The 13,442-nt window shown below is 41.3% G+C and overlaps 1 protein-coding gene across 2 annotated transcripts in view; it reads right to left on the bottom strand.

Moving 5' to 3' along the window:
- slc8a1b (solute carrier family 8 member 1b) overlaps window positions 1-13,442 on the bottom strand; it is a 133,303-nt gene that overhangs the window by 116,639 nt on the left and 3,222 nt on the right. For both annotated transcript variants that reach the window (XM_010743188.3, XM_019260587.2), the window contains exon 2: window positions 1,447-2,373. In XM_010743188.3, coding sequence (XP_010741490.2) covers window positions 1,447-2,322 — 876 coding nt within the window. In that variant the 5' untranslated portion in view covers window positions 2,323-2,373. The remainder of the gene's footprint in view (window positions 1-1,446; window positions 2,374-13,442) is intronic.

Raw genomic sequence — 13,442 nt, 5'->3', positions numbered from 1 at the left:
CAAGGTTTGACTGTTTCTGCTCAATAATTTGCTAACAAATTAAAAAAAAAAAACAATCCACTTTAACACCAGCAAATCATTAGGCGTCCCCCTCCGGGACGCTGTTGGATTTAATTCAGTGATTTCTTTTAGCCAGAAGTTGAAAAGAAAGTACTCCTCATGCACAAATGGAGCAATGACTCTTGATAATCTCATCAAACAAATGAGACAAATAATAATGCAAGTTAGAGACACTGAGGGACTCTAAATTAACCGAGCGGTGAGCAAATGTACCGAACAACATGATACTGGGAATTTAATTAGATTATGTACAATGTGCTGCATGGGACATCACACAAAGTATCAGATAGGAGTCAAAGCAGGAAATTAAAAAGTGACAATACTTGTACAGCACAGCATGAGTTTACCTTGGCATGATTCCATTCAGTAATACAGATAATTGTTTCAGATACACATTACTCATGAACTCGCATCCGCCTACATACTGTAGATCGCCTTATCTGCTCATGTTTGGATGAGGACATCTTAATTAATTTCTACCGGTCCGCTGTTCTCTAAGTGCTATGTCTTTGGAAAAACATGACTGATAGATTCTGTATACAACGCTAATGAAGGGATTTTAGCTTCTGAAATTCAACACTTGGATTAGACGTGTTCCAGAAATAACACAATCATTGTTGCCATTCATAATGCTGTCATCATCATGGAGTTATTTCTGGTGAGGATTAGAAAGAGCATTAACATTTTTTGTTTTTTCTTTTTTAAATGTTACGGTTGAAGGAAACATCTGCTTCTCAAGTAATAAAGTCAAACTACATATTTTAGATTCAGCCGAATTTCAATAAAACCAGTACTCAAAATGTTATTAGTGCCAGATGTAATAAAAAGTTCCTATATTCTTGATGAACATGTTTTGAATAATGGGTCTTCTGACTTTTATTTCCTGCTTTTATTTTTTATTTATTTTTATTTACGTACCAAACTAAATAAAACTACTCCAGTCAGTTCAGTTAATGTTAAACACTCCATTATCTCAGTATATTATGTGTTTTTTAAATAATAAAAACAAGAACAAGAGTACAAAATAATAAGCACATTAAAACAACATTTTTATGTTAAATACTTAAAATCTTTCTTTTAATTCTCAGGACAAAAAAAAAATCTCACCTCTCTGGTGTGAACTTTAGTGAATCTGACATAAATATTTTTTGCTCCTTGCCCATGTTGAGAAACAAGACAACCACACCATGCCTACAACATTATGTAACGTCCATTATGATCATCTGAGGAATCCGTGTCTCATGTATTTTAGCAGTTATACGCTCTGTGCAGTGCCAAAAACATTTTTTTTGGGTCATAAATCTGGACTATTATAGGAGAAATAGAACCCAAAGTTGTAATAAACCAGAAAGACACGCAGTAGTAGGGGTGTTCCTCTGAGCATACCTTGGAAGGAAGTGGACGGTCTCCCTCGGTCTCGATGATCATGCCACGCTGCTTGCCGGTGCGGTAGCGCTTGTACACGTACTTGTAGAACAGCAGGCGACGGTCAGCCACCCAGGCGAACAACACACAGATGGGGAAGAAGAAGAACGTGAGGAGCCCCTCCCAGACCTGCACAACGCCAGGCGAGATCACGGACAAGATCAGGTAGAGCCAAATGTAGGCGAAGATACTCCAGGTGGCCGTGACGAAGAAGACGCGGAGGTGCTTGACCTTCCTTGTCTCGCCGTCGGGCACGACGTACACACAAAGCCCGATGATCACAAACATGTTGAACGCTGCAGAGCCCACAATGGTGGAGGGGCCCAGTGTGCCAGCGTTGAACCCATGACCTATGACTTCTATGACGGACAGCAAGATCTCAGGAGCTGAAGAGCCCAGAGCCATGAGGGTGAGATTGGAGACGGTCTCGTTCCAGATCCGAACAGTGGTCGTGGTGGTTTCCCCGTTGGGTTTCTTGATGGTGATCTCCTTTTCCTGTGATGTGATGACCTCTATTGACGCCATGAAGCGGTCTGCGATGATTGACACACCCAGGAACATGTAGACTAGAGCCACAAAGTAAACTGTTGCCCGGGCTACCTTGTCACCAAATGACGGATTTTGGGGCTCCCAGATAGGTAAGATCACCCCCCTTGCACATGCTTCAGGCTTGCTGCATTCAGTTTTATTTGTGGACACCGCTGAAACGGAGCCACCTAAGTTCGGCTCAGGGGGAGCGCCAGCCAATGAGGGATGGAGCTTGAGGAGGAGAATCACTGTGACAACTGCTAGCCTCAGGCCAGGGGACAGGAGGGAGGAGTGATCCCAGCGGCCCATGTTGACGTCCAGACCAGTACTGCGGAGTGACAATTAATGAGGATGTCGAACCTTTAGAGGGAAGAAAGAAGAAGAGGAGAAAATTCAGATTAGACCATCATGAATGTGGGAGATGTTTATCGCTGGTTCTCCTCTTTCATTTTCACTGCAGTATTTATGTTGTTTCGAGATTTAGCACGACAGTTCTACGATATAAATTTTCTATCGCAAGACAAACGGTAAAAAACTAGAGCTTACTCTTTTCATCTCGAAGATGAAGATGTTACAGCAACATACATTCTGTGTTATGGCACAAATAAAGTCACAGCAACTTTGTTCATAGGCTGCATGGGTCACCACTTTGGTTTATATATTTGTTTAACTTGCAGTAAACACTGAAGCAGTGAAACGTCAAACCTGCATCTGTCTAAAAAGACCCAGCTGACCCAGCTTTAACGTCACCTCTGCAGACTTTGTGGTCCGTGAGCAGCGTGGTCGCTCACCAAACAACACTCGATGTTTCATGAAGAAACGTGAAAATAAACAGCCAGGTTTCACGTCGAGGCACGAAGAACCTTAAGAACATGCGACCACAGTAATAAAAACACGTGTTTCAGCTAAGTTGTTTTGCTTAGCCGTTTGAGGGCAGCAAGCTCAAATAACCACACCAAAGATAAACTTCAGAGCACCTCCACCCATACTACTGTGCTGTTTTCCTCATGTAACCTAGTGAGGAGTGGTCAGACAGCTTTCATTTGAAGGTAATTTTGTATTCCAAAAGAAAAATAGCTGATAAGATAATAAGAGCTGCTGGAAAATTACCACAAGCTTCCATTAGTCTTTTGCAGTTTTGAGTCCTGGGAAAAATAAAATATTATTCATATATTCATAGAATATTCGATTCATATTCAAAGTATTCATTTCAGATTTAACGCATCACATAGCTATATATCTTGCCTTTACTGTGTCCACACCTTCATCTAGTTCTTTGCCTTGTTGTACTGTGTGGACTTGTCCATTGGCAGTGTAATGGCATTGGTCCCCACAACAGTTACATGAAGAAATTCAGTCACTGATAACTGTGTTGTAGCAGCCAGGAGGATTATTGCTTTAAATAGGCCACTCTCTGGGAGACCACAAGATCCCAGCACATACTTTATATCAGGCATTCAATTTCAATGTGACTGGATCCGCGCAAACATTAAAAGAGGCAAAATTAAATGTAGGAAAAAAAATTAGCTTAAAATCGATTACGATGAAGTAAACGTGTCCCTGTAGTTCAAAGCACATTCAGTGCAGTTACCATGTATTACAAGCTAATTGCACATTGTTGTATCATTTTCCACGGGGAGAATAATCCACCCATACAAAATGTATAGTTATGAGACTAGAATGTGCTCAGAGTGCTCGCATTTTTGTATAATTAAAGCTCTTTGCTCCATATATGAAGGCGTACGCATCCAGGCAGAGCAATAATCATGAAATTAAACTTTATATAGTTGTTTTTTTTTTCTGAGCACAATTACTCAGATTACTAAAGCAAATCAGTTTATGAATGTTTCATAACTGTCTTGACAAAACATGAATAAGGATTATATAAATATGAGAACCAGTGGCTGTGTTGTGGTTCATAAGGGATCAACATATCAACATAACTGGGAACCAGACCATGCAATACTCATACTGTTAAAAGCTGTGGTTTCCATATTTAAACACAAGCTTCTACCACACACTGCACACACACACACTCCCCTCCTTTGAGGTTTAAGGAGATAAAAAGAAAAATTCAAACGCTCCTTTCAGTGCCACCACAGTTACAGAATAACGGAGCATCCGGACAGATTTTCAATGTGTGTGCTTGTGTATTCTCTACGGAGCTGATATGCCTACAAGCAGTCGAGAGATGGAGGACTGTGTGTCGCTTTTACGCTGTGTGGTACAGTGTGATCTGTGCATGGAAATTTGGAGCATATTAAATGTAATTATTATTTATATTGTCTAATATCAGAGACTATAAGTTGGAATTGTGTACATCCATAGACATTTTTTTAGCTGTAAATACCAGTATTTCTCTCCAACTTGAAAATCTGAGATTTGTCAAGCAAGAGCTATGCAATACTTAGTATTATTATTTCAACCTCCAGTGTAGCCAACGGATATCCAGGCCAAGACTTTCTCTGCAGTCTGCTTAGCAATTTGACCTTTGCGTCTCAATGTAGGTAATATAAAGTTAAAACGCTGTCAGGCAATATCCAATGTGTTCCATGATTGCATGTTTTTTCTCTCACGCAAACTGTAGCAACCAAAGCCCGCCCAAATGGGACCGATCAATACTACTCGGACTACAAATCCTGGTCGCTTGTCTTCAGATTCATGTGCAGATATCTGTTTATAGAGATCATTTCAATCTAGACTAAAGAAAAAATAATGACAGAGCGACATTATGATGATAACTGAGCACCTTATTAAACTCATACACAGGTTTAGAGACACCAAGATGACAGAACAGGTTGTGTGTCAGTGCACTAATATCAGTGCAAAGCGTTTTGGTCTTCTCGAGAGCAGACAGCAATATGAGAACAGTATTACAGCAATGAGCTCATGCTTGTCAACATCCATGTTTCTGTCTCTACAGATTATCTCTTTACTGTCCTAGAAAGAACCCATGACATGTTTCAGATTACAATTGGACATACAATACAGAGTGACTTCATCTGCGTCTGTCTGGCCAACACACACGATGTTTATCCCCTCTTTCCTCCCCCTCACATCTGTACAGACAATTAACCGGGAACAAACTCACTACTTTGTAGAAGTTTTTGCTGAAAGTACTGCTACACACACACACACACACACACAGAAGTAATCCTTTTAATCAGAGACCAATAACAAGAAGCAAGACCCGAAACAAAGATCAGCTTAAAACTCTCCTCAAACAAGCTTCTTCCACGTTCGTGAATGCCAACATCCATTTCCCGATAATTAACTTCTCACACTTACATGCAGAAGCAGCACAATTTACTCGACATCAATAGTTACATCAGTACTTTTGTGCTTTTCTTCCAACCACAGTGTTCATTATGGATGAAACTGTAAATCCCCTAACAATATGAATCACATTTTCTCTCACGTTCACATGCAGCAAGACTCATGAGCCGCAAGGCCCTGATGCTAAATGAATAACAGTCCATTTCCACAGGGGCGTAATCAATGCGTGATGTGCTCATTCATATATCGTACAAAGTATGTGCATGTGCTTTGCATAATGTTGTTGACAACTACTACTTGCTGCATAAATCACTCACTGTGTAAATGCATAATCAGTCCACCAATGGTGAATTTAAATATTTGGGTTAAATAAACCAAGTGTGACGAGTGTTCGCTTTGACTGCTGTGTTGATGTGTACTGAGTGGGCTCAGCTGTGGTGTGTGAGTTTTGCTCACGGATGTTAAGAAAATCAATTCCAAACAAAATTACTCGTCTACTTAATTAAACTCAAATTCGGCGAGCTCGTAACCAAACATTTTTCCTCTTGGCCAATGTGATCCAGCAGCTGTTTGCAGTGGGGGCCTTCTTGTGTGGTCACACAAGGCTTTGTGTGGCATTTCCAAGTGATCAATAATTCAGCGTGCTCTGGGATTTGGTTGTTTTCACTTAAGGATGTCATTTTTATAGCAGGCTGGTGGCTAAAGAGCATGCGCTCTATGCCAGCTGTTCACTCAACAATAGAGCGTTTGCTGTTGCTTCTCTACGCCAGCCGATGCTCAAGGTGAGATTCGTGAGATGAGGCAGGTTGACAGAAAGATTAGCCGTCAGAGGTAATGAAATGTACGGATGACTTCTGCAATCCTTGCCGTGACTCCACCCAGCTCTCTGTGTTTTATATCAAATAAATAACAATATTAAGAAGGAGAGAACCCATTAAATGTAGACACGGTATCAGTTGGAGTCTAATAGATTCACAGCAGGTGGGGAAATGTGAAATGATATCTCTTGCTTTATTTTGGCGCGTCAGCTCTATGAAAAAACACACGGAGGCCAGCACTGGCCTTTACATTGGTTTGCTGAGCGTTTAATACAGGAAAGAATTTAAAGATCTTGAAGGCTCGAAGAAATAGTTTCGGGAAACACTCGTATTCAATTTCTTGCTAAGAGTAAGATGAGAAGATTGATACCATGCTCGCATAAATGTCTGTTAAAGACGAGGTTGCTTAGTCTGGAAATAGGCAGCTCAGCTCTGTCTGTGTACCTATAAAGCTATTAACAATAGCAATTAACATGCTGTATCTGGTTTATTTCATCAGTATGACTTGTAAATTGAATTTAATGCATAAGACATTAAGTCTCGTGTGGTTAAAACACATCATGGAGAAGCCGTTTAATTACAGAGCCTGTGTTGCTTTTTATCGTCGTTTTCCCTTTGTAGCCATCTAATCAGACGATAATCAGGGGTTAATTCATTTTATTGGTGCCACTTAGATGGGACTGTGACCCCGAACAGAATAAATGAGAAAATTAGAAAAGAGAATTAGTGAGCAAATGAATAATCTGAGACGAGAGCCTTCACAGAAACAAACGGAGGTTGTGCAGTGCCTTGCAAAAGGGCGCCCTGAGCAGCAGCTGACTTTCTCTTTCCCCATGTGGAGGTGTTTGTATCTCTTACCGCGACGCGGTTAAAAAGGCAGTTGATGCTGTGCATGTGTTAATATAAAACACAGTGTATATACAGCGCTGTACCTGATATAAAACACAGTCCGTGCTCTAGTTTCTGTTCCTTGCTCTGTTTCTTCTCATCGGTTTGCTTTTTAAAAATGCATCCTCACGCACGCCAATCCTTGATAAACCTTGCTTACACAAGCCTGATTGGTTTACACTTTATCAGGAGATCAGGCTTCAGATAATTACCTGTTCTGTTTATAGTCCTGTTTTGTTGTATGACAGCAAAATGTATCCCGTGGGAATGACTGACTGCAGTTGTCCTCTCCCTGCATTACAATCATTACCGACTATCTGATAAAGGAAAAATTGATGCCCCGGCTGGTATTAGCACCAAACTCAAGGGTGCATGTTTATGCGCCTGTTAGCTGTTAACACTATGAGAGGCTTCGAAACAGTGGCAGCTATTTTGGATTTGGTAATTGAAATATCAGGTTTCAGAATATCCCGCCATGATTTTCCCTAGTGTTATGACCTCAAAAACTTGGCTCTGTTTCAAGAGGAGCACAACATAAGACAGCCAGCATCAGAAACACACACACACACATAAACTGGACCACTGAATCCTCCTTCCCAGAGGCTAAAACAAAAGCACAATACATAAAGTTAAGAAAACCAAAACCATGTGCTGCACTGAGGCAAGATGTTCCCTCTCTGCCCCAATACTGTCATTCCTCAGGAGTCTCTGAAAGCAGCACCCAAAGGTGCCAAGATGATTAACCCAACAGAGAAAAAGAGAAAGATGAAGACAGGCATGCATGCATAAGACATGAACCCACTTTCTGCATGAACCACTATTGTTAATCAGAGACTGGTGCAGGGGAAATTACAGATACTACAGGTGGTGTAGTGGCAAAATAAAGACGAGTACACGCTGACCGCAAGCAGCGAAAATAAACCTGCATGTTGCAGATGAACACAAAGAAAACGCCTCAGGCTGCTGCTCTGAGGAGAAGTCTGTCCAAGATGCATTTTCCTACGGGGCGAGAGACGATGATGAAAAATTTAAAACGATGAGTGAAAAGAGAGACAAAGAAATATGAAAGAGCGAGCCGAGCGTAGGGAGAGAGAGGGATCAAGAGAGAAAAGAGCAGCGATGTAAAACAGGAAACAAGAGTCAGATGTCTCAAGGAAAAGAGAACGAGAGACAGATGGAAAGAAAACAGGAGTATGAGACAGGAAAGAGACAGAGGTCACCTGACGAACTCTCACCTCAACACAGGGTGTCGAAGGGCTGAAGGGCTGAAAGAGAGCCAAAATACACACAAACACACACTGGTTCCCGCAAACAGTTGAAGATTAATGATCTGCGTTTTCAGTCATTATGATGTTGAGCTCTTTCAGCAAGGATCTGCCTTGCAGACAGTCCACAAGCCAAGACGCCTTATCATATTATTACACTCAGAGAAGAGGAAATGATCAGACCAGCACCGTCTGTTTTCTACTGCTGGTCACTTTGTGCAGGGTATTGATGATAAGCTCCTCATATCCAGCGCTTCATTCATTCATGAGAGAAGAGCTTGCCACTCCGACACTAACCACATTTGAACTCTTCTAGGGGTGGGTGGTTAAACGAGTATAAATGGCACATGGGCAGAGATAATGCCCGGTTTCCCAGCTTGCCCCTGTTGACATCTGTAACACGGCGAGTTTTCTCAAAGAACATTTGTTCATCAGTCTTTCTGAAAAACCCAAACTTTATTTTTTTGTTTTCACCGTTCAACAATAACAGCATGCCACTGGCAAAGTGTCAAAACCTCACAGAAGCTTCATGTTTTTCTGGCCTTCTTGCTCCCGATCTATATAAACAAAACTTGACCACATACTGTACCCAGTGGTGTAGTGCAGGGTATAAACACAAGTATACCTTCTTATTTTTCCACTTGGCTTTGGGTATACCCACTGTGATGCACATCATTCAGTAGTGTTCTGCAAGATGAAATTTATTTTCCTAGGATGGTGAGTTGGCACCTCTTCTGTGGCGTACATGTTGATCACATAATGATCCTTACTCCCCAAAGTCAAGCAGCAGAAGTTAAGTGACACCATGCAAATACTACTGGCCCATTTCTGGAGAGCTAAACATGCAAATGTAGCCTTACATACCAATACATGAGACAGGGTTTTTATCTTTTATTGGGCATACCACTTTAAAAAAAAGTGCAGCATATATTAAGAGGATATCCACCTTAAAAGGCACTACTACATCACTGCCTTTACCTATACTAATCAATACTTCTATAGTATCAATAGATCATATGAGTATATGTGATGTAAAAAGGTTAGATATGAATCTGCAAACACCTATATTACCTGTTTTAGCACCTTTTAAGCTGCATCATCATCAGCCCTGTTTCCAGCAGGAGGAAGCAGCTGATAAACCCACCATATACACCAAACTGCTGACAGACGATGTTAGCAATGAGCTGGTAAACGAAATGGAACGTCTACCCAGATATTTCCATAAAGAGCTGGTGGAGACCAAAATGGGGGGAAAAAAAGACCTAAATTTGTTGGGTGGATGGAAACTGCAGGGAATGCTAACACATGTTGGCCATATCTCATCTAAGATGATAATATGTCAATGCCATTACAGCTTGAAAGAGTCATTTTATCTGTCAGCAGTCGATAAACACCAGAGATTCTCCTTGAAGAAGCTTAACAAAAGAGATGGTAGTATCAGACTGTAAAGATCATCTTACGAATATGCTGTATAAATCAACTGACTTGACTTCAATACTCCACATGCTTTTCATCATCATACCATGCTATGCTGCACTACTCTACGCTCTGTGTGCAACCTTGTTTGGATTCATCCATATTTTATCACTGAGCTTATTAGTCGGTTAATGGGGGGGGGGGTTCTACAACCTAATGAAGCACTATATCCAGATGTTTTCAAGCTATGGTGGAGACAACTCGTAGCCTCCCCCCCATCCTATGACCATATTTCCTGTAAAGGCTGTTTCTTTCTGTCATACAAGTGAAGGTACCACTGGCTCTGTAAGGATCCGAATCTTAGCCGTCGGTGCACAGCATCAAATGCAGTGTGTTAGCCAATAAAGGCTTTCACTAAGATTAACGTGACATTCGTTGCTATAATATAAGCAAGACCTTTAACATAGCTGACACACGTGGAAATCTGACTGGATTAGTGGATTGTCTCCTTGATGTACACATGCATGCTAGCAATGCACAATGTTTTATTTTGGCTGCCAGATAATCATTTCTGTGCCTGAGAGCAGCTGTTCTCCACATGTTGCTGAATAAAGTGCAGTAAAAAAAAAAATCGATATGGCTTGCAGGAATCTTTATTGGTTATGTCATAATTAACCTGACAACAGTGTTGTCAGAAGTATCGTCATGTAGCAGTGCACCCCCATATTAACACAGTGGGATCGCACATGTCTATAATTGACCTATGATCGATGGTTAGTTTACAGACAACCCGTCAATTTGCATGTTGATATTCAACAGATGAACCTTTCCGCAGGGTTTAACACTGATGACTACTTATTGGCTTGCTAGCTATTTAATTATATGATTGAGGTCCCAGTATTACCTATCAGCAACATCTGCTCTGACTACACATCCAGTGTCCACTGTGCAATGCACTTCCAGTAATTTGAGCTTTTATTTTTTAGAACTTACACGATTTCATCTGTTCTTCTTTAATATGAAAAACAGGTCAGCTTTATTAGGGGAAAAAAATCAATAATTCAAAAGTCATGGTTAAAACTGGATTAGAAAAATGGCATTTACTTCAAGGGAGCGCCTGATCTACGGCAGCTCTTTTGCATTTTCTCCTCATTTCTCACTTCACTTCACAAGAGTAGGGGCATGACCTGACCCGTCCTTGTCACCGGATCCTGTTTACTATAAACTAAAGCAATCAGGGTCTGATTTGTAGAAAGCAGAAGAACTTTTGATGTGTGAGAAGATAAGTCTTATCTAAACCAATCCTGTTATTGGGTAGGGATGGGAATCGAGAACCAGTTCTTGTTGACATTTGGCAGTTTATCTAACGATTCTCTTATCAATTCCAGCAAGCACAACTAATTACGTCACGTAACTTACGCGAGTTTCGCACGTGCAGTGCAATCAGTAGTAAACAATGGCACCCACTCGGTTTAATTGCTCCAAAGTTTGGCTGCATTTTGCCAAAAAAATATACCAACAGGGCGACTTGCAATCATTGCAAAGTAGAGATAACAGCATTGGGAGGGAACACGACGAACATGCAGAAACATTTGCGCACACAACATGCAATATTTTGAAATGAATGTCGTGTTTTTGACACGCTTCAGACTGGAGATGAATCTCAACCCAACAGCAGCGGCAGAAGCCAGGCTATGACCACCTCTGAGGTTACTACGGAAGGTAAATAACACACTGTCTACCATGTTAGCGTGATGTGCTTCTTTGTAAAACATGCTATAACAGTTAACATTAAACGTGTGTATTTGCCACAGTTACACATCGTTACCAGGCTGTGGGCCTCAAGGTCGTGATACTTCTAACTAAACAAAGTTGATGCTGATCAAACTGTTTGTTCTCCTTTTTTTCCCAAATGAGAATCGATAAAGAATCGAATCGTTAAGCAGAATCGATAATGGAATAAAATCGGAAAAATCTTATAATTCCCATCCTATTCTTGGGGGGAAAAAATGTGAAGGCAGTTTTAAGGATACTACAGTGTTCAGTCTTACTTAAGTGCAAATATAAATGAATTTTTTTCCCCCCATGAGTGTGTATGAATGATTTAAACTAAACCATTTTAAACACGACACCATAACCCATGCAGAAGAAACGAAGCCACCGCCGTTTAACCCCTTTAAAATAAATCTTTAATTCGAGTTTTTTTTAAACATATTTATGGTAATAATAATCCTAAGCAAACCTTTCATATCACATATCAAATGTGCCACATGGTGGATGCTAAACCTGCTTCTTGGAGCTCAGCCTCCTCTCAGCTACTACTGACTTATTTACAACATAGTGACCCACAGCATTGCTGCACTGTAGCAGCTACATGTCTGAGAGAAAGTGCCTGTGTGTGTGTGTGTGTGTGTGTGTGTGTGGGTATCTCCTCATCAGTAAAAGAACAGGCCTAATCTCTGACTGATGCAGACCCACTGAGAGGCGGCCTGAATCTGGCATCAGATTTGGAAAAAGTCAGTTTTTATTTATTTATTGGATAACACATCACATATGTTCACTGAATCTGTTTTGTCCAAATGCAGCCTGAGCACTGCATCAATACGAGATCTTCTATTTCATCAATACCAACGCACCACTGCCTGAGGTAAAATAAAGCAGTGAAGACCTCTGACTGTTTCACTTCTTCATTTTCATAAATAAATATTTCATAGCACCTATAGTCTGTGTCATGAGCAAAAGCCTCGACTGAAGTCAGCTGGAAAAAAGATTGCCTGGAAAGCTGATGGTTCCTGCCTGATGTGCCAAGCACTCCTCACAAGACGAACCGTTTGTAGTGTCACATCAGGAGAATGAAGAGACGCTGTCTGCTGCCTCCTCTAATATTATCGTGCCAGGTTACAGGAACAGTTAAGTGATGCGTGAAGCTCTGTCGTTGATTCATTTCTCTTTAATAGCAGGCAGCGCGTAAAACAAGCTTTTATAATTGGATATAAGACAAAAAAATCCAACTCGTACACTTGTAATCAGAAACAACGCTGAATCATCCCATTCAAACTCAAACCGCGGGGTCCGGTCTCAATCTCTCCCCACCAGCCTGCACCGCACAGATGTGCAAAGGCACTCCATCAACCCCCCCAAAAGGCACTGCACTGTCTGGCGCAAAGGATACAGCCGTGCATAACTGCGCAAAATGTGCATCCCATTGCGCTTTTAAGCGACTGGATCATTTATCCTCTCAAGGATTACCATCTCTAAGGGGAAATTTAGCATGGACTCGCATGTTTGTCACCCAACTTCCACATGAAAGCCTATAAAAGGGTGCGAGCGTGGTTTACTGAACGTGCTCTGCATCAGTAATTATGTTTCCTGTAGAAAATTAGCGAGGCAGGCAGCCGGACTTAAACATGGGAGAAAGAAAGGGAGAGGAGGCAGGGAAAGAGGGTGGGAATGAAGGGCAAAAAAAAAAAAAACAGCCCCTGAAGCCAAAGACTAATTTTAATGAGAAAACAAATGACAACACCTCCCACCGCACCCAGTATTTCAAATCATCAAATGTTCCTCTCTCTACAAATCTCTGAATCACAGAGGAGGAAAGGCCAGTGTGGAAAGCGTGGCGCGGGAGGATGAGGTGAGGAAACATCGTCCCACATCGCATCCAAACCCTCCCGACGCATGTGCTTACAAGTCTCCAAACGGTCTCTCCATGCGGCGACGCGGTCCATTTTCACACCCCATTCACTCGCTGATATCTCTAAGTTCCTCC

Source organism: Larimichthys crocea, chromosome III (genome assembly GCF_000972845.2).
Source record: "Larimichthys crocea isolate SSNF chromosome III, L_crocea_2.0, whole genome shotgun sequence".
Taxonomy (NCBI): domain Eukaryota; kingdom Metazoa; phylum Chordata; class Actinopteri; family Sciaenidae; genus Larimichthys; species Larimichthys crocea.
The sequence above is the reverse complement of the archived record's forward strand: the minus strand, read 5'-3'. Positions and strand labels throughout refer to the sequence as shown.